The sequence below is a fragment of the Microcebus murinus genome, chromosome 14, assembly GCF_040939455.1.
Source record: "Microcebus murinus isolate Inina chromosome 14, M.murinus_Inina_mat1.0, whole genome shotgun sequence".
NCBI classification, from domain to species: domain Eukaryota; kingdom Metazoa; phylum Chordata; class Mammalia; order Primates; family Cheirogaleidae; genus Microcebus; species Microcebus murinus.
The window spans coordinates 5,783,402-5,805,149 of record NC_134117.1 but is presented as its reverse complement, the minus strand read 5'-3'; the positions used below and the strand labels follow the sequence as shown (position 1 = coordinate 5,805,149).

Below are 21,748 nucleotides of genomic sequence, written 5' to 3'. Positions count from 1 at the left end.
ATCTAAAACATTACTACTCTAGTTCTCACTTTTTTGTTGTAATGGAATTATGTTTAAAATTTTAAGTACTTAAAGCAACATATATGCTGGAAGATCTTTTTAAGCAAGATTTTTGTTGCTGCTTACAACAATTTAATCTGCAGCAAAAACATTGTAATAACCTTAAATATCAGATACCTCACTAAGCTGAATACATAAACACATTTCTAAATTCTTGGTTTGTAGAGTTTTAGAGTTTCTCATCCTAGGAGATGAGAACCATAGAATTTGTTATATTGGCAGCATATTAATAATTTTAAATGTTTATTTCTGAAGCCCAGTTGTGCATTTCCAGTTTGCCATGACACAGAAGAGCGCTGTAGACTTGTACTTAGCTATGTTCTGGAGGTAAGTTTAAGTTTAGTCTTCACTTTTTCAGTAAAGTTTGTACTTAATATGCAAATACCATTTGTTCATTGGTGTCTAAATGTTATTCTGAATGGTGTTCTGCTGTGATTTTTTTTCTTTAAGCATAAGTGGAAACCAAATCAATTTTTCTAAATCTTTCAGATCAAATGGAGTTTTTAAATCTGTTTCTGAAGTAGAAATTCTCCTAAAAGTATTCAGTTGTCCAGATACTGCCTTATATTTAGTTTTCAGTTAAGTATATAGTAAATGTTTTTCCTTTTTTTAAAGGGTTTAAAATCTGTAGATAGCAGCATCAAAAAAGAAAGTGACCTTCCGGCAGCTGACCCCAGCACTCCAATCCCATTAAAATATGAAGACGAATCCACAAGGGGGGGTCCCGAGGGGCTAGAGAAGCAGATGGCCTTGTTTTTGGACAAAAGTAAGTTGAATTGATGTGCAAATAAGGCCTTCAACAGAATGATATACTGGTTCTTTATCAACAACAGACTTATGTCAATTAAGACAGTCATTGAAAGGGATTGAAGAAAGGATATTATGTGAACTGGAAGTAGGGGTAATAACCCTTCATTCAAAATATAAAACAAAGCAGGATATTTTGATCTGGACATTTCTAATAAGAACATAAGGAGCCTGCATCCTTGCGTTACCCACTGTGAGGAACTAATGCTTTCAGCCTGTAGAGTTCTACTGAGAAATTGCCATAAAAATGGTGGAGTGTTTAAGAGCACAGACCCAGGGACCAGACTGCCTGGCTTCAGCTCTTGGCTTTGCTAGAAAAAGTTGTTTCATTTTTTTGAGCCACCTTTTCTCTCTCAAAATGGAGACAATAATAGTGCCTGCTTTAAAGGGTTGTTACAATGATCAAATGGCTGATATATGTAAAGTGTCCATAATAAACACTGTAAAAGTGTTGGCTGTTACCTTGTACTTAAATAAGCTAGAAATGTCACTTTTAGATTGTTTAGATTATTCCTCGGGAATATCACATGATGAAGAATGTGGGTTTTGAAGTAAAAGTCTTGAGTTTATTCTTTATTTTTACATTATCTGTATTTCTTTTTCCAACCTTATCCCTGATCCCCTTCTTAATCAGTTTCAATTGTTTTTTTAAAAAATGTTTTGAAAGCCTATATGTTTATGCCAAGTGCTTTCCGGACCTTTCTTTGTTTCATGAACAGAAATGATGGAGGTGGGGGAAGAATAGATTTATTCCCCCGCATTTATATAGTGCTGCTTGTGTGCCAGGCTTAAGCTTGCATGCAGTGAGGACCACACTGGGACTTTCTCCTGAAATGCCTTTTCTGTCTCTTCCTCCTTCTCCATCTCCCCTGTTGAAAAATCCCACTCAAGTTCAAAATCTCTATGCCTGCCCCTGTCCACAGTCATAATTACTTGATTCCCTTGCCACTGTGTCCTCTGAACCAGCCTTGTATCATAGTGTTAAAACATACAAACACAGTTATGAGCAAGAACTTCATCTTATTCATCTTTAGTTCTCTCACAATGCTTCACACACAGAGATGATGCTTAATAGCAATAGAGGAAAAAGACACGTGCACACCTTAAACTATAATGGAGACTAAGTGCTTTCTTGCCTTGAAAGATTCATGTGTTCTAGCTGATCAGAAAATGAGAAATCTCAAAGCTTGGAGGAGAGGGAATCTGTTTTTCTTTTTGGAACATTTTGTTCCACAGCATTTTGTTCTTATCTCTGGAATTACACTTAATATATTTTGTTGCAGTTTATGTTTTCAAGGATAGAGGCTGATAACTTCATGTCACTGTTTTCAGTGCCTGGCACAGTGCTTGGCACAAAAGTGATCATTTGCTGAATGAAGAGTAATTTAAATAAAGAGTATTCCTGATGGAGGAGACAGTTAATTTAGAGGGGAGACAGGAAGAAACCGACATGTACGTAGGTGACAAGTAGTAACTTGACGTCGGCTGATGCATAGTAGGGGTGGAGTGGTGGGAATTAAGACTGAAAACATGTAGCTTAGGAAGTAGGCTGAGGTGCTTGGCCTGAAGAGGTAAGAAACCATTTTAATCTTGGAGGACAGGCTTTGACGGTGATTAAAGCTGTGCTTTAGGAAGGTAAACTTTTTGGCAGATTGACACACAGATTGGAGAAAGGAGACAAGTCTCAGTTATGAGTTTAGCTACGTCAGGGACCCTGGAAGAGAATGACAGAGCTGCTGACGGCAGGGAAACAAGTGAGAGTCTGTTTAAACATTACCACTTTATTGCATTTAAACAGTAAAACATAGAATTTCCCAGTCTTGTGGCAATAGTACGTAAGTCTGGAGTGTTTCTGTCAAGAAACAGAAAATAGTTTTTACTGGGAGACTTATATTCAAATGGTGCTGCCTTTTTTTCTCCCCATGTCACAGTGGGCTCCCTTCAGAAGGGTAATTACTCCAGTCAATCTGGAATGATCCCTGGTTCTTGGCAACATAAAATGAAGCTTCAGCTGATCCTCAAGTCATCAAAGGCCTATTACGTTTTGTCTGATGCTGCCATGAGTCTTCAGAAGTATGGAAGAGCATTACGATACATTAAGTTAGCTTTGCAGAGCCACGGTAAGCCTGTAAACAAATGTGGGAGGGGAACGGAGAAGGCCTCTCTATCACAATCAGATTTTACTCCTATTTCTGTTGTAAAGTTTTATTTTAAAATTCCTTTTTCTAATCCTGTGTATGTGACCTAGTATTTTAGTTTCTGCTTAGATTGGTTTAACATCTCTTCATTTTGAAATACATGAAGCCATTATATATGTATCTGATACAAAATAAACTTAAAGTAGATGCAGTGGTACAGAGCTTTCAGCTGGTAACACATTTTCTTTTTATTTCTTTGTATTTACTGTGTTCATTAATTTTTAATGTGCTTGTGCTTTTTCTCCTTTCCACCTTTTCCAAATAGACACATATTGCTGCCTTTGCACCAATATGCTTTCTGAAGTGCTGCTGTTTCTTTCTCAATATTTGACACTTTGTGGTGATATCCAACTAATGCTGGCCCAAAATGCAAATAATAGAGCAGCACACCTAGAAGAGTTTAATTACCAAACAAAAGAAGATCAGGAGATATTACACAGTCTTCACAGAGAGTCCAGTTGTCAAGGTATGCCAGAGAGACACTCACTTGATTCACGATGGACTTATTCATTCCAGTGCTTATTTGAGTATGTACAGAAAAGTGACAGAAATGTTAGTGTTTTGATATTTATTGTTTCATTTCTTAATTTTAAAATTGAGCATGATCTTGCGTATTGGTATAAAATGGTTTTCAAATATGTTGTAGTTACTGATTATTTGACCAGAACTAATCATAAAATAAGTTCTGAAGGCAATTGTGTTGACTTTGTACACTTTTTTTTTTTTTGAGACAGAATCTCACTCTGTAGCCTGAGCTAGAGTGCCATGGTGTCAGCCTAGCTCACAGCAACCTCAAACTCCTGGGCTCAAGCAATCCTTCTGCCTCAGCCTCTCGAGTAGCTGGAACTACAGGCATGCACCACCATGCTTGGCTAATCTTTTCTATATATTTTAGTTGGCCGATTAATTTGTTTTTATTTTTAGTAGAGACGGGGTCTCACTCTTGCTCAGACTTGTTTCGAACTCCCAACCTTGAGCGATCTGCCTGTCTTGGGCTCCCAGAGTGCTAGGATTACAGGTGTGAGCCACTGCGCCTGGCCTGTACACTTCTTTTCATGAGGTTTTTCTAGGTAATACTTTTAATCAGTTAACCAAGCCCTGTATTTTCTTTTCAAAAGGTGTAACAATTGGTGAAAGTGAATTAATTGCTTTCTGAATGATTCTGTGGGGTTAAGAGAAAGTGATCATCTTTTTTTTTTTTTGGGATCTTGCTTTGTTGCCCAGACTGGAGTGTGGTGGCATGATTACAGCTCACTGCAGCCTCAAACTCCAGGGCTCAAGCAATACTCTAGCCTTAGCCTCCTGAATAGCTGGGATTATGATCATCATTTTTTAAATTTAGTTAATAGCTGGTCATCTTATTGAAAATATCACTGTTTGGAACTGTCACACTTTAAAACTGGGAAACAGGGTAATTTAACCCATAGCATCAATGTCCCTCCTCCTCAGTTCAACACAGTTGTGTAGCACATTGCAATTAGGGAATCTTCTGAAGGTGCTTTTGTATCATGGGATTGTTTTATTATGGTTTTAAATTGTTTTGTTTACTTGACATCTACCTCCCAAAAAGTTTTTTTTTTTTTTTTTTTTGAGACAGTCTCACTTTGTTGCCAGGCTAGAGTGAGTGCCGTGGCGTCAGCGTAGCTCACAGCAACCTCAAACTCCTGGGCTCACGTGATTCTCCTGCCTCAGCCTCCCGAGTAGCTGGGACTACAGGCATGCACCACCATGCCCGGCTAATTTTTTCTATGTATATTAGTTGGCCAATTAATTTCTTTTTTATTTGTAGTAGAGACAAGGTCTCGCTCTTGCTCAGGCTGGTTTTGAACTCCTGACCTTGAGCAATCTACCCGCCTCGGGCTCCCAGAGTGCTAGGATTACAGGCGTGAGCCACCATGCCCGGCCCCAAAAAGTTTTTGACAGTCGACAGCTAGAGGAGTACACTGGGAGAGTAGAGGAATGGATTATTTCCTAATATTTTTCTCTCTTTTCCTCTCCTTTTTGTTTCTCAAATGATTGTTTTATTTTAATAGACAGTGGGAACATCCTCTGTGTTTTGACCACTCCTGTCATAGCAATTTCATGTAAAATACTTCTTTGTGAGAGTGATGTTTTGCCATATATTTGAGTGTTATCCAACAGGAGTACTACCTTTTTTCTTATTTTTTTCTTTTTCTTTTTTTTAGCAGCACCATGTTCTTGGGGAAGGAGTATTGTTTCTTTTTCTCCTTGAATTTGGGTCCTGTGCCTAAGTTTACTCCATTCTCCACTAGATGGCATTTTTAAATCTTTGAGGACTTGTCTAACAGCTTCTTCAGTGACTTAAATGTAACATTGGAACATTATTTCAAGAACTGTTTTTATCAATTTAATGAAAAAAAACCTTTATATTAGCAGTTAACTTTAGGTCTATACCAGTAAAGAAGTATACCTGGGAAAATCCTGGTGATAGGAATTGTTTGGTGTTTATGGGCAGGAAAATATTTCTATTAATCAAACATTAATGTCTAAAAAAATAGTTTCATAAATAAAGTGATCTTTACTATGAAACTTAAAATTTATTACATTGATTGAATCTTTTTATATTTATACTGTATTACATTTATTATTATTTTGAATTTAAAATGTCAGGTTCCCTTAGTTACTAAAAAAGGTTTCACATAACTTGCATTGATACTGACTTATTTTTTTCTTTTAAGGATTTGCATGGGCAACTGATTTGTCTACAGACTTAGAAAGTCAACTTTCTGTTAGCTGTAAATGTTATGAGGCTGCTAATGAAATCTTGCAATTTAGTGACTTAAAAAGCCAGAATCCAGAACACTATGTCCAAGTAATGAAGAGAATGGGTAACATTAGAAATGAGATTGGTGTGTTTTATATGAATCAGGCGGCTGCATTACAGAGCGAGAGAGTAGGTGAGTACCTCTTTGGATTCCTCTTCATTGCCTGTTCTATTGGAAAATTATGCTTTTTTTTTTTTTTTAATGAGTAAAGCAAAGTAACTGGCACTTGATTTTATGTCATAAAGGGTTGCTCTGTTAGAGAATTTTTTAAGTTCTCAAGAAATAAACTTAGGAGAAAACCATTATTTTCCCTTGGGATCTATCATTTTTATGTTCTCTGTTCCCACTTTTATACTTCATCCTATCGATTCAGAAGCAAATTGGACAACCAGCCATGTGCCAGGCTCTTTGTTAGATATGTAACTGGCTACCGCATGGTCCCTCCTTCTACTTGGGAAGCCAGATATGAATACCAATTTCTGATCAATGTTGTGGATAAGTACAAATGAAGTACAATAGGAAAGTGGGGAAAGGAGGTATTTACTGAGGTTGTAGGCTTCTTGGAAGGAAGGCTTTTGGGAAGATATGGTTGAGCAGGGTGGTATAGCATGTGTGGAAGGTCTGCCGGCAAACGTGAGGAAGGGGGCTTTCCAGACTGAGCAGGCAGCACTAGGAAGAAGCCAGAGGTGGAAGGTCCCGTGAATGTGTAGTATGGCAGCCCCGTATGAGTCAGGCATGGCATGATGAGTCAGTTGGGCCATGTTGAGCTTGAGACACCTATGGAACATGTGTGTGAAAAGGTCTAATATAGTAGCTGATTAGAAATGTGCTTAGAAGCTTTTAGGGCCAGTGAGACATAGATTGAGAGCTATTCACATAAAGGTGATAGTTGAAGCCATGAGACTGGATGAAAATATGAAGGGTGGACACAGTATGGCAAACGAAGGGCTGAGGGGGAACTGAGGGTGGCAGGTAAATTAAGGAGGCATATCTGTGTGTCTGTTGATCTGGGGGCTATGCCTGGCACTAGGGATACAAATGTCGCCCCCAGAGAGTTCATTGCTGTCAGGATAGCCTATGCATTATTGGTGCTTCTGGAGGAGGAAGTCATCCAGGGAACATGGGAGGAGTCAGGAAGCTAGGAGAGTTGGATAAAACACAGGTTTTAAGAGATTATAACCTCTTAAAACTCCATGGGACTACAGCTTTTGAATCTTTACAAAATGGTGCTTTGCTTAGATATTTTTATTTGCTTGTTTTAATATCAGTTAATATTGAGGAGAGTTATGCTTAAGTGTTGTACAGTAGTCCCCTCTTATCACAGGGGATATACTCCAAGACTCCCAGTGGATACCTAAAACCGTCGGTAGTCTCAGACCCTATATATGCTGTATTTTTCATACATACTAAAGTTTAATTTGTAAATCAGGTACAGCAAAAGGTTAACAACAGTAATAATAAAGTGGAACAATTATAACAATATGTCAACATCACTACTTTTGTGCTTTGGGGCCATTGTTAAGTAAAATAAGGGTTATTTGAACACAGCACAGAAATATTATGACAGTTGCTCTGAGAACCCAGGTGGTAAACAAGTGAGTAAGTGCAGGTGGCACATACAGTGTGGCGATGCTGGACACAGAGATGATTCACATCCTGGGCAGAGTGGAGCAGGATGGCAAGAGATTTCATCAGGCTACTCAGAATGGTGCACAATTTAAAGCTCACAAATTATTTATCTCTGGAAGTTTCCATTTTTTTCAGACCACAGTTGACCACGAATAACTAAAACCACGGATAAGGGGAGACTACTGTATTAGTCTGCAGGGGCTGCTATAACCAGATACCACAGATTGGGTGACTTAAACAAAAGAAATCTATAATCTCCTAGTTCTGGAGGCTGGAAAGTTAAAGATCAAGGTTGCCAGCAGGGTTGGATTCCAACGATGCTTCTCTGCTTGGCTTGCAGATGGCCGTCTTTTTTCTCTGTGTGCCCTCCCAGTGTCTCTCCCTCTTATAAGGATACCAGTCATGTTGGATGAGGGCCCCACCCTTATGGCCTCATTTAAGCTTGATTACCTCTTTAAAGGCCCTGTCGAAAATAGAGGCATATTCTAAGGGACTGGGGGTTAGGGTTTCAACATAAGAATTTTAGGGGCACCCTTCCCTTCATGTAACATGCATGATGACAGCAGCGTGCTGGGTTGACTCCAGATGGTAGACTCTCCACCAGCCTCCTGTCATTGCCATTCTCCTCTCATCAGCACATCAAGAGGCGGTGGCAGAGTTGACACTGATGTTTGCTTACACAGTTGTTTTCTTTCTTTGTGAAGTGAGCAAGTCTGTGTCTGCCGCAGAGCAACAGTTGTGGAAAAAGAGCTTTTCTTGTTTCGAAAAGGGGATTCACAACTTTGAGTCAATTGAGGACGCTACAAATGCTGCTCTTTTGTTATGTAACACGGGAAGGCTCATGAGAATCTGTGCACAGGCACATTGTGGTGCCAGTGATGAATTCAAACGTGAATTTTCACCAGAAGAAGGCTTGTATTATAATAAGGTAACACGTTTGCTTATATGTTGGGCCTCATCCATTCACACCTGTTGTTTATTTACACGTTACCATGGTTCCCCTAAAATATCATAAAAACCAAATACAGTTAAACTATGGTGATGTCACAGGAGTAGACCAGATCATTAAAACACTTAGAAACTTGTGTAAAAATAGTAAGAATTTAGTATTGAAGATGGCATGTTGAATATTGGTAGGGAAAATAGGAGTTAGCAGATTGTTTGTGAAACCAGAGTAAATGTCAAATGGATTAAACGTGGACATGGAGAAAGTGAAATTGTAAAAGTTGCCAGAAGAAAATACAGATACGAATTTTATACGATGGAGCAGGGAAGGACTTTCTCAACTTGGCACAATAAACAGAAATCCCAGGTAAAAGTTGAATAAACTTAAATATATAAAAACAAAGGTTTACAAATGCACAATAGCAAGTGAATTGAAAGCAAACCACAATCTAGGGAAAATACTTACACACCACAGATCAGTGGTTAATACACCCTTAATATATAAAAAAGAATTAAGAATCATTGAAAATAAACCACCCAAATACAAAGGCAAATGACCTTGAACATAAAATATATACATTTAGAAAAAAGTGGCTAATACGTATGTAAAAAAAATGGCAAAATTTAAATTTTTTTCAAATTTAAAAATTGAGTTTCCTTTATTCATGACATTGCCAGATTTTCTGGCAAATGACAGCATCCATTGTCGGGGAGGGGGCAAGGAGGCAAACACGTAATCAAGTACTTTGAAGCCATTTAAAAATGAAATTAGTGAAGAATGTTCGAGGCCTAGCAAAGTTGAAAATAAAAATGACGGCCTTTTTATTTTTCATTTTTAAGTGTATATACACACAGAAAAAAGAATGAACAAATACGCACCAGAAATGAGGACGTTACTGCTCTGTGATTTTGTTTGTTTAAATACAATGGCCATGTATTAGAGGATGGGGTGACAAAGTGGAAGGAGTTACTTCTTTTTACTTTATCTGGCAGATTTTTAAATCTAGTTTACTAGTTATATAAACTGTAATTTTTCGTTTAGAAAGAAAAAAACCCATAGGAAGACAATGCATCAGCATGAGTCAGAAAACAGCACTAAGGATTGGCGTCCTGCAGGCTTGAGATGGGGATGTGGAGTAGCGTTCAGTACACTTTAAATAACTTTCTTCAGTAAAATGTGTTCATCGACATTTTTCCTTTCCTCATAATATTGTCCTTTTATAAACTCTCCCAAAATCAAATTAACATCTGGGTAGTTTTGAAATATGTTTCATTTTATTGCAGTATTGGTATTATGTTCAGACTGAGTCAGAAATCCTCACTTCTTCCTCCCTCGCAGGCTGTCGATTACTATTTGAAAGCTCTGAGATCACTGGGAACACGAGATATACACCCAGCTGTTTGGGATTCGGTGAATTGGGAATTGTCCACTACTTATTTTACCATGGCAACTCTACAGCAAGATTATGCACCATTATCTAGAAAAGCTCAGGAGCAGGTAACATTTGCTGGATTATAAAATAAGTCCTCAACCTCATCTATTCCTTTGTTTAACAGATACTGAGCATCTGTTGTCATCTTTTCCTTGACAAGGAGTATTGAAACATTTTAAAAATTCTTATAGTCATATTATGAGTTTGTATTATTTTTTCTCCCCCTTAAAAAAAAAAATAGATTGAAAAAGAAGTCAGTGAAGCTATGATGAAGTCCCTGAAATACTGCGACGTTGATTCGGTGTCTGCGAGACAGCCTCTCTGTCAGTACCGGGCTGCAACCATCCACCACAGGCTGGCGTCCATGTACCACAGCTGTCTGCGGAATCAGGTACTGTCATTCCGATTTCAGCGCAATGCCGCGTCAGTTCAAAGTTTTCTGCATGCTTTTCTTACGTTTCCATATATATTTTAAATGGAATCTATTCTGACTAGCTACTTTAGAAAAACTTGTAGGTGTTTTTCTCATGTATACCATATATTTTTCTCTACTATAATTGGGTCTTAGTTTGCAAAATTATGTATTTGCCTGGGTGTGTTATTTAGATTTTTTAAAACATGGTTAGGCCTTCTAGTGATGTTTCTATGCAAATTTTAAAGTATGGTCTCCCATCTTTTATTGTGAAATAGAGCATGCATATAAAAGCACATAGAAATATGTGTGGAACATATATACAGTTTAAAAGATAACAAAAGGAAACCCCTGGCCTGGCAGTTAAGGAGAAGAGTACTTTAGGGAGCCCCCAGGTGTGCCTCCTTCGACACCACCCAGATGAACTGCTGTCCTATGTCCATACCCTTTTTGTTTTTGCCACTTAAACAATATGTTTCTATTTTACTTTGTTGTATGCTTTATAAAACGAATCATACTGTATGTGTTCTTCTGTGGCTTATTGCCTTTCACTTTAACACCAGGTTTTTAGATTCATCCTTGTTGGTGCATGTAGCTAGCTGTTCATTTTCTCAGCTCCATAGTGTTCATTAAATAAATACATCATAGCTTATTTGTTCTATGATTAATGAACTTTTGGGTTGCTCCAGTTTGAGACTATTAGAAATAATCCAGTATCAACAGTGTTATACATGAATCCTGACGCTCAATTGCATGTATTTCTAAGAACAATTTGGGGCCTAGGATAAAAGTACCTTCAGAGAGATTGCATTGCTTCTGCCTGGAGTCTTGTGTTTATGGTTTCTCAGTGATGGTTTTTGTTTGTTTTATTGTTTTTCCCCCGTTGCTTAGTCCAAAGATAGCTTCCCTTATAGTCCTTTGGCATGGGTTTACTTCTGCATTGCCCTTATCCTGAAAGTCTTGTCCTTTGAGGTCCAGCTTAATCTGGAGAGGATTTCTATTAATACTTTGCTTTAGGAGGCCTGCAACCAAAATTCAAGTTTGCCCAGATGGCCTAATATCCTGAGAGCAAAAGCAAGCTTAAGAGTGCCAAGAAATCAGTAGAGGAAGAATAGTCTTTTCAGCAAATGGTTTTGGGACAACTTCCACATGCAAGAGAATAAAATTGGATTCCTATCTCACGTTGTAGACAAAAATGAACTGAAAATGAAAGACCTAAATGTAAAAACTAAAACTTAAGACTTATAGGGGGGAAAAAACAATTAAAAAGTGCTTAGTGACCCAGTCTGAACACTTATTAAGTCGTTATTGTGAAGCCCCAGCCTTAGGATTTTTTTTTAAATTTTATTTTTGGTTCTAGGTTGGTGATGAACACCTTAGGAAGCAGCACCGGGTGCTGGCAGATCTCCATTACAGCAAAGCTGTAACGCTTTTTCAGCTTCTGAAAGATGCTCCCTGTGAACTACTTAGAGTGCAGTTAGAAAGAGTAGCATTTGCAGAATTTCAGATGACCAGTAAGTCTTAACTTTTTCATTTCTCAGATATGTATGCATTGGCTTAGTGTTGGAATGTCTTAGAGTGAGGCAGACCTGTGGATCTCTCTTGGATGTAAGTAATATTGTTTTCTTTTTAATTTGCCCGTGGTTAATTGCTTCAGATAGGGACTAGGAGAACTCTCTACAGTTTTTGAAGTGCTTTTTAAAACTTAAAGAAATGTATTAGTTATGTTCGATGACTAGCAATATTGAAGTATAGCTCATGAATCCCTTATTTGAAAAAAATTTTGACAAGTAAGTTTAGACAAAGATTTAAATCAGTATGAAAAATTGGAAATGGAGGAGCAACAGTAAGGGGTAGTGGTCCTTACTAAATCCCTCTAAACATAGAAGTGACACTGGGCAGCTTTGGGTTATGGTTCTAGAATAGACACTGCTATAGAGCCTGACTGAGGTAGAGATCAACTGGGAGAAAGAAAGAGAGATGCTTTTTTCTGTTGTTTTCCATGGCGGGAGTAGACAGAGACTCCATTCACTTAACTTTTTTTCCTAAGTTCTCTCCGTCTTGCTCACCAGCTCCCGTTTCTTGCAGAGGGGTCTTTTGAGAAATAACTGTTGTCTGGTAAAGAAACAATTATTTGAAGTGTGGCAATTCATTTGGTTTCATTTCAGTTTTTTTCTTCTATAAAATTAAAACAAATACTTTAACTGTATATGACTTTGTATAGGTATGCAGTAACCCCGAGAGGATGCCCAGGACACAGGTTGCAGCCTCTGGGGAGGGAACCTGGGAGGCTGGGAATCTTGTAAATTTGGGAATGTATTACCTATCTAAAACAGTTTCTGCAAATACTTTTTATTAAAATTATTTTTGTTTTTGTTTCTTTTTTCCAGTATATAATACATGGCTAGATGTGTGGGATAGTTACTAGGATTAACAGTAGCCCTTTCTAGGGGAGGGTTTGGAGTGATCTTCAGTTTTTACTTGCATCTTTGAATTTTCTGCTCTGTTTGAATTCCTTAGAATGAGCAGGCATCATTTTTATGGAGAGATACTGGGAACAAATTTGCTCAAATCATAAATGTAGTTAATGCCCTTTTAAAAATGTTTTAGCATATGACTATATTAGAAAAATGATGTAAATATTTTAGAGGGCTTTCTTAGCCAAGTTTGTGAGTTTTATGAGCCAAGTTAATAAATGCTCTAGTTTATAACACTTTCTATTCTCCTATTTTATCAAATGTTTTTTTCTCTAGTACATATGACTCAAATTTACCTTCCTAATGTTTTTATTATCTGGTTCCTGCCTCAACAGCATTTTCATACATAATAAATAGCTTGTCCTCCAGATGCTAAATCTACACTGAAATCACATTTGTCCATTAATTTTAAAGATAACAGGTTATTTAGAAAGTTGAAGATTATGTTTTTTTTTGTTTTTGTTTTTGTTTTTGTTTTTTGAGACAGAGTCTCACTTTGTTACCCAGGCTAGAGTGAGTGCCGTGGCGTCAGCCTAGCTCACAGCAACCTCAAACTCCTGGGCTCAAGCGATTCTGCTGCCTCAGCCTCCCGAGTAGCTGGGACTACAGGCATGCGCCACCATGCCCGGCTAATTTTTTCTATATAAGTTGGCCAATTAATTTCTTTCTGTTTATAGTAGAGACGGGGTCTTGCTCTTGCTCAGGCTGGTTTCGAACTCCTGACCTTGAGCAATCCACCCGCCTCGGCCTCCCAGAGAGCTAGGATTACAGGCGTGAGCCACCGCGCCCGGCCTGAAGATTATGTTTTAAAGGAAGAAGGAAACAGTTATTTCCTCCCCATCTGTAGGGTTGGGGCGTCCCCCAGACCACCACTTAGCTTTGGCAGTTCACTGGAAGGACTCATAGAACTCACTGAAAGCTTATCTGCTTATGGTTAATTACAGCAAAAGGATATGCATTAAGACCAGCCAAAGGAAGAGGCACGTGAGGCAGAATCCAGGAGAGTTCCTAGCATGAAGCTTCCAGTTTGTCTTCTCCCAGTGGAGTTACAGATGGCGCTAACTCCCCCTAGCAATCATGTTTGATATGACAGTACTCATGGAGTGTTACCAACCAGGGCAGCTCACCGAAGCCTTGGTGTCCAGAGTTTTTATTGCACTTGGTCACATAGACATAGTTTACTGCCCTGTGGCTGATCTTAGTCTCCAGCCCCTCTGGGAATCCAGCTGTTAGCATGGGGCCTGCACCCCATATAGTAAATCATACTGTTAAACTACCCAGTGTGGCCAAAGGCCTCCCAGGTAAACAAAGACACTCTTATCAGGCAGGACATTTCAAGGGCTTACAGATCACCTTCTGAGAGCCAGGGACAAAGGCCAGACCTCTGTTTGGACGAGAGTAAACCTTTGCTGCACCGCCACATATACAATCGAATGTCAGCTCCAGGAGAGCAAGAGCAAAGGTGCTTTGTAACGTCTTACGGCTATAGAAAAGTTTTATTCATAAGGTTCATAAATGAAACCTTGTTCATCTGGCCTGACTTCTGCCTTGAACAGAAAGGTAATACACCTGTTTTACAGGTAAGACAACTGGTGCTAAGTGCTTAAGTGACTTGGACCAACATCCCTTGACCATTTACAACTGATAAATAATGGGGTGGCCATCCACCCCAGCCTCCTCTCCACTGGTCCCCTTTAACCTAATGCTTCAGGTACTGGCTTCTATTCTGAAAAAGGTGGTGTTCTCAGCTGGACAAAACCAAATGGTAAGGCAGGGAAACAATAATTATTTATTGCTTTTGTTAGACTTAATATTTTTCTCAAGGGAAAATTATTCAGTAGAAGTTGGATTTAGAAGATTTGTTGAGATTCTCAAGAGCTTCCTTTATGGTGTTTAAAAATCAAAATTTTCATGACTATGTTAATATTAGATGGGTTTCTAGATTTATATTTAAAGGAATGATCACTTTGTGTTAAATACTTCAGGTCAAAATAGCAATGTTGGGAAATTGAAAACACTGTCTGGGGCTCTTGATATAATGGTGAGAACTGAGCACTCATTCCAGCTCATCCGGAAGGATCTTGTAGAGGAATTTGACCAGGTAAGTGGAGAAAATCAGTGTCTTTTTCTTGGGTGTGAACGTATACAGTGGCCATATGGTATGTGTTTATGTATGTATATATTTTGTGTGTGTATGTAAAAACACTTGTACATATATACTATTGCATAAAAACACATTAACAGTGATTTCTTATTTTGCTTGGTAGAATTAAACTCCTTTCTTTTATATCTGAAAGTTTTGTAAGAGTATGCCTTAATGAGGCCCATAGACCATGGTTATTAGCAAGGTATTGGCTAGCAAGTTATAAAGTCTCTTACGTTGTTTTTTGTTTTCTGGGGTTTTTGTTTGCTTATATTTTAAGTGAAAGAAAGGCCTATGTCCTCTTTCATAATTTCCACTAAACTGCCTGGGAGCAGTTTAATGGTGAGGGGGCTTAAACAGACTCCTAGAGAAGGAATTTCTAGTTTTCTGGGCATTCTAGCATTCATGCCACCTGCTATTGCTAAAAGCTTCCTTAAGTCCCCACAGTACACCTACCTGTGGCTTCCCTCACTTTGGTTGGTCAGATTCTGTCCAATACCCATTTCCATTTTATGTCTGATGGTGAGAAGTTATGATATTTTCATTCAGGATTATTTTCTTCTATCCAGATGCCTATTAGGTACGAGACGTTTTTATTATATGCTTTAGTTTATCAAAGTGATCTCAGGTGTGCTTTTTGTTTGTTGTTTTGGTTAAAAAGTTTACTGTATTAATGAAACTTCCATCACTTTAGTATGAAACTACAGTTGTTGGATAGCTTAAGTGAAATAATTTTTTGTTGTTTTTAGCCTAAGAGTGGTGAGAGTGCTCCAGCTGCCGATTCTTCTCCTAGTCTTAATCAAGAAGAAGTGATAAAACTGCTCAGTATATTTGAATCTCGGTTGTTGTTTCTTCTCCTTCAGTCCATCAAACTGCTGTCTTCTACGAAAAAGAAAACAAGGTAAATTAATGTTTTTTTGTGGGAATTTCTTTCCCAGCACCTTACCTATAAAAATAATATAAATAATCTATATTGACATTATAAAAAAAAGATAGGTTGTATTCTTTCTTATCTCTTATGTGGATAGGTCAGGATTTTAAGTGGCGTTCCTTCTTGCTTACTAAACTAGATGAGAATCATCTCCATGCAGCCTAGTACATACTGAGATTAGAGATACAAAAAAATCTTACCTAAGGGTAAATACGGTGTTTTTAATAAAATTTTCTCAGAGAAAGAGGAATGGCCCAGGAATGAAGATCCTAAATGTTTCTAGTAACACTTCAGACCATTGTCTTTAATGGGAAGTCTGGACTATTGTTTTGATACTAAGGGTCAAGTACACTGCAAAGTAGATGACAGAGCATCAAGGTCTCTCCTAAAGCCCAAGAAATTAGGAGAAAAGAAGAGTGAGCACCTTAGCAAAAGATGTTCTCACATACCTGTATCATCTTGTACAATTACGTTGTTATGCTAGAGTAATTATTTTGGTACTGTAATTTAATTTGAAAATCGAGGGGTAAGTACTAGTTCAGGAAAGTAATATAAATAGTATGCCTTTATTTTTTTTAAATATAAGTACAATTTGGCCATATTACAAAATTCGGAAAATAGAGAAAAGAAAAAGAAAACCATTTATCCTGATACATCCATTGTTATCAGTTATCCTATGTATATTTTACCAATTTATATCTTAGGGTACAGATAATTTTTATCTCTTTATTTTTTTTATGCTTTAATTTATATACAGTAAAATTCACTCTTTGTGGTGTGCAGTTCTTCACACTTTGACCACTGCATACAGATGTGTGTCTGCCACCATAATGATGACACAACCAGTTCCATCACTCCAAAAATTCCCTCCTGTTGTTCCTTTTTAGTCAACCTCTCCCCAACCTTGAACTCCTTAGGCTTTCAGGGAGAAAGCATTCAGTCTCTTACCATTAAGTGTTACTAACATCAGCTGCGGGGCTTCCGTAGATGCCTTTATTAAATTGAGGATGCTGCACCTTCTATTCCTAGTGTGCTGAGAGTTTTTATCATGAATGGATATTGAGTTTTTGTCAAATGCTTTTGCTACATCTGTTGAGATGACCATGTCGTTTTCCTCCCTTAGTCTGTTAATATGGTGGATTGTATTGATTCTTCAAATGTTAAACCAGCTTCGCATTTGAAGGATAAACCCTACTTTGTTGTGATGTATTATTCTTTTTATGTATTACTGGATTCCATTTGCTGATATTTTGTTGAGGATTTTTGTGTCTGTGCGTGGGGGATATTGATCTTCATTCAGTTCATTTTTCTTGTGAAAAGTGACTTTGTCCGGTTTGGGTTAGAACAATGCTGGCCTCATAAAGTCAGTGTGCTTGTGTCCCCTCTTCTGTTTTCTGAAGGAGATTGTGCAGAATTAGAACTGTTTCTTCCTTAAACATTTACTAGAATTTACAAGTAAACCATCTTAACTTGGAGTTTGCTTTGTTGGAAGTTTTTGAACAATGACATCAGTTTCTTTTCAGAGATACAGTACTGTGTAGGTTGCCTTTTTCTTTAGTAAATGGGGTCCATTTCATCTACTTTGACGAATGGATAGGTTCACACTGTCTCCTCATTAACCTTTTAATGGCTAAGGGGGGTGTGGTGATAGCCCTCCTGATACTGATAATTTGTATCTTGTCTCTCTTTTATTGATCTTTTCAAAGAACCAGCATTTTTGAGTTGGTTGATTTTTTTCCCCCTTCATTATTTCTCTGTTTTCAATGTCATTGATTTCTGTACTTATCTTTATTACCTTCCCTCTGCTTGTTTTGGGCTTAATTTTCTCTTTTTCTGGTTTTTTAAGGTGGAAGCTTAGATTACTAATTTGAGACCAGTTTTTTCTTTTTTAATATAAGAATTTACTTCTAAAAATTTCTTAGGACATAACCATAGACAAAAAAGAATAAAAAAAAGAAAAAAAGAAAAATTTCCTTTTAAGCACTGCTTTTGCTTCATCTCACACATTTTCATATATTTTATTTTTTGTTCATTTGAAAATAATATTCCATATCCCAAGGCTTCCTCTTTCATCCATTTGTTATTTAGAAGTGTGCTATTTAATTTCTAAATGTTGGAACTTTCTAGATATCTTTCTATTATTGATTTCTAGTTTAATTCTGTTATGTGCTGAGACCATAACTTTGTATGTTCTCTGTTCTCTTGTTTCACATTTGTGTACATTTGTTTTATGACCTAGAATATGGTTTGTCTTGGTACATGTTCTATATGTACTTGAAAAATCTGAGTATCCTGCTGTTTGAGGAAGAGCGCTGTGTAAATGTTGGTTAGGTTAAGTGGGTTCATAGTATCAGTCAGGTCTTCTGTCAGTGTACTGAGAGAGGAGTGTTGGAGTCTCCAGCTGCAGTTGTGAATGTATGTTTCTCCTGTCAGCACTACCTTTTTGCTTGTACTTTTGAAGTTCTGTTAGGTACATACACATTTAAGATTGTTATATCTTGGAGAATTGACCTGCTATTACTATGTAATATCCGTCTTTGATGTTAATATAGCTACTCAGCTTCTTTTATATTAAAATTCAGTTTCTTACAGATGACATATAGTTGGATCTTGATTTTTTTAATCCAATCTTATAATTGGTGTCTATATAACATTCATATTTAATGGACTCTCTTTCTGCTTTCTCTTGGGTTAATTAAACATTTTCTGTGATTCCATTTTATCTCACTATTCATTTATTATCTGTACCACTTTTTAATTATTTTAGCAGTTGACCTGGGGTTTGCAATATACATCTTTATTCAGAGGCCACCTTCAAATAATATTGTACTATTTCACATGTGTTGTAAAGACCTTAGAACAATATACTCCCAATTCCTTCCTCCAATCATTTGTATTATTAATACATTTTACTTTTATATATGTTGTAAACACAATATACTGCTGCTAGCTTTTGCTTTAGCCAGTTGCTTTTAGAGAAGTTAAAGATTCAGTGCAAAGCGGTCTATAATAAAGTGAACAAGGAATTTCACATGCCTTCATTTATTCCATTTCTAGTACTCTTTGCCTCCTTGTTTATATACTGTTTTCTGTCTGACATCATATTCCTTCTGCCTGAAAAACTTCCTCTAACGTTTTCATAGTGTAGGTCTGCTAGCAGTGAATTCTGTCTTTTTGATTGTCTGAGACTCCTCATTTGTTTTTCCAGTTTTGGAAGATCTTTTTGCAAGGTATGGAATTCTGGGTCACAGTCTCTTTATTTCAGCACTTTAAAGATCTCATTCCATTGTCTTCTGGCCTGAATTTTTTTGCTTGTTTCTTAACCCTTCTGGGCCTTAGCTTTTACACCTACAAAATAAAAATATTCATCTTGCCTATGTGAAGGGACAGGGTTATTGTAAGGCTCAGGTGTGGTCATGTATACTATGAAGAGTCGTGAAGCGTAGCTGTTATCTGGTTGTATGAGCCAGGGGCCTGTGTTACATGTGGTGCCTGTGTTACATATGGTGAACTGCCACGTACTGCCATGTTATCACAGGTCTTTTCCAGGAGTAGCATAAGTATAATATGCTGATCCTTCATAGGGGTAAATATTCTCAGAACAAACTGTAAACTTAAATAGCTTTTAAATGGAGTACTATATAGTACTCTTCAGCTGAGGGGCATTCTCACACAGAAGGCACACTGACAGTTTTAGAGTAAATTGAGGTGCAGCAGTTCCTGTCTGTCGGAAGCCCGTGCTTAAAGTCTGAGGGAGTTCCAGCTCTGCAGCCTGCAGCCCACAGTTGCTCTAGATGTGTGCTTGTTAGCACTGTGAGGCTCCCCCGCCCTAGCCGGTCTCTGCTGTATTTTCTTCCTGGCGTGCTCAGCTGACACTCTTATTTCCTTAAGTGTTTATTGTATGTCTTCCCCCAGTGCTCCCGCCCCCAACTCCTACCTCAGTAGAATGCAAATTCCACAAAGGCAGGGGCTTTGGGGTCTGTTTTGTTGACTGCCAGGAGCAGTTCCTGGCTCACAGTAGGCACTCTAATATTTATAAAAGAAATGAGCATTGGTTTTAATTGATATATTGAAATAAATGTCTAAAAACAGGCCCATGGGCAATAGATATAAGAAGGTAGGTATGAAACAGGCAGTAATGGATCACCTGCTTCTCTGAAAAGTGACTCCTGGGCTGTTCCGGTTGGTTTTTTTGGATCTCTCAACTGTTGGCAGACATCGAAGTTCCCTTTAACTGTCTCTTTTTTAACCCCAGCAGTAACATTGAAGAAGATGCAGTCCTCAAAACCAACAAGCAAGTTTACTCCCAGCTTTTGAGAGCTACCGCAAACAAAAATGCAACTCTTCTGGAGAGAACCGAGGTTATCATCCACCTGCTGGGCCAGCTTGCCCGCGGGGACAGCGGGGCGGGCAGCAGCGCCGTTCAGTGACCGAGCACGGGGCTGCCGCGGACTCGCTGTCAGTGCCTTCCGAACACAGGAGCTGGTTTGTCCATTCGGTGCTTCATTCATTAAATGTGAGGGAAATATCCATTTAAACAGGTACAACAGTGAAAACACAGAGTTATCATTTCCTACAACAGAAGAATTATGGCTGAGTTTGTCTTCATTTGAAGTGCTAAACTCAAAATCCAACTTAAAGCTTCCAGCATTTATTTATTTGAGAAGTACATAGTACCTCAGTATTAATAGACTTGCTGTGATGCAATTACACTTTTAAATATTTTTGAAGTATGTTAAGCTACATGAGTTTGAGGTATGATTATTTTGGATAAGATGTTACTTTGGTCAAGAGAACTTTTATCCAAATGATTTTACAGGTTCAAGTGGGTTAAAGAAACTTCTGTATATCTATGATGTTTTCTTCTAAGTTGCACAGAAAGAAAGTGTGCCCTTAAGCTTCGGTGCAGGAGTTTTCAAAGACAAGCTGTTGTGCAATTCACTGTATTTAATGCATGTTCTGAGGGGATTCACTTTCCTTTGACTTTATATGATGATCAGGAATAGGTACTACCCTTTTTTTAATTTTAAACTTGAAACTGTGAATAAGGTAAGAAAACTATTTTGAATAAATTATTTATTTAAAATGTCTTTGTATTTTTCCATTTTGCATTCTTCACATTGAGTTTTTATTTGAACTCAGTCTGACTAATAAACTTTACAAAGTAAAGCTCAAAACATTTAAAGTGAAATTCTGCCATTCACTAAATTCTCACTAAAATATTTTACTTATTACTGGCTGCTGCTATGTAGCTCTTGTCCAGTTGCATACAAACATACTCTTTTTAAAATGCCTACAGTGTACAAGGCTGTATTTGTCCTACATAATTAATACTCTCAATTTCACGGAAGGCAGTGTCACATATTGTAAAGCAGATGGACTCTTCCACGTGGGGTGAGGTCTGTGTGTGCCCCTGCTGCAGGCAGGTGTGCTGGCCTGGACCTGGGGCAGGTGTACACGGGGATGCCGCCGACTGTGCAGGTCGTCCCTGTTGGCCAGCAGCCCCTCCTGCACGCTAGGAACTGTCTGAAATAAGCTGATTTTAAGCTGAATTTTTACAAACTGCTTTCTCTTACACAGATTTTCCGGTGTTTTCATTGACAATAAATTGACATCCATCATAGCCTAACAGAATTCTTTCTTGCCATTTGTCTGCTTCTTTGTTTATTTAGTTCACATTGTCCCTGGGACAGATTTGCATCTGTTTGCAAAAATTAATTACTGAAGCATTTAAAGTTTTGCTCAAATTGTGGAAAGCAGTTGTATAAAATCAACAATGTCTCATTTGAGGACTGCTGTCTTTCTGTTTCTGCTTGCAGCAAGTGCACACACATAGGATACGACTGTCTTTACTCTGCTAGTCCAGCCTGGACACTTACATTGATTCGATCATCTTTTGGGTGAATGAAGGAAAAAAGGATTTTCCT

General features: G+C 37.9%; 1 protein-coding gene across 5 annotated transcripts in view; it reads left to right on the top strand.

Annotated features, from left to right (window-relative positions):
- The window catches only part of EDRF1 (erythroid differentiation regulatory factor 1), a 39,570-nt gene extending 18,659 nt beyond the window's left edge, over window positions 1-20,911 (top strand). For 2 of the 5 annotated variants that reach the window (XM_076009718.1, XM_076009717.1), the window contains 12 exons: window positions 316-387; window positions 676-826; window positions 2,799-2,987; window positions 3,331-3,531; window positions 5,765-5,983; window positions 8,185-8,408; window positions 9,765-9,923; window positions 10,100-10,249; window positions 11,631-11,784; window positions 14,733-14,848; window positions 15,640-15,791; window positions 20,077-20,911. In XM_076009718.1, coding sequence (XP_075865833.1) covers window positions 316-387; window positions 676-826; window positions 2,799-2,987; window positions 3,331-3,531; window positions 5,765-5,983; window positions 8,185-8,408; window positions 9,765-9,923; window positions 10,100-10,249; window positions 11,631-11,784; window positions 14,733-14,848; window positions 15,640-15,791; window positions 20,077-20,251 — 1,962 coding nt within the window. In that variant the 3' untranslated portion in view covers window positions 20,252-20,911. Of the gene's footprint in view, window positions 1-315; window positions 388-675; window positions 827-2,798; window positions 2,988-3,330; window positions 3,532-5,764; window positions 5,984-8,184; window positions 8,409-9,764; window positions 9,924-10,099; window positions 10,250-11,630; window positions 14,849-15,639; window positions 15,792-20,076 lie in introns of those variants that run through there. The other 3 variants (XR_012922772.1, XM_076009720.1, XM_076009719.1) reach the window with 3 other exon arrangements.
- The last annotated feature ends 837 nt before the right edge of the window (window positions 20,912-21,748 follow it).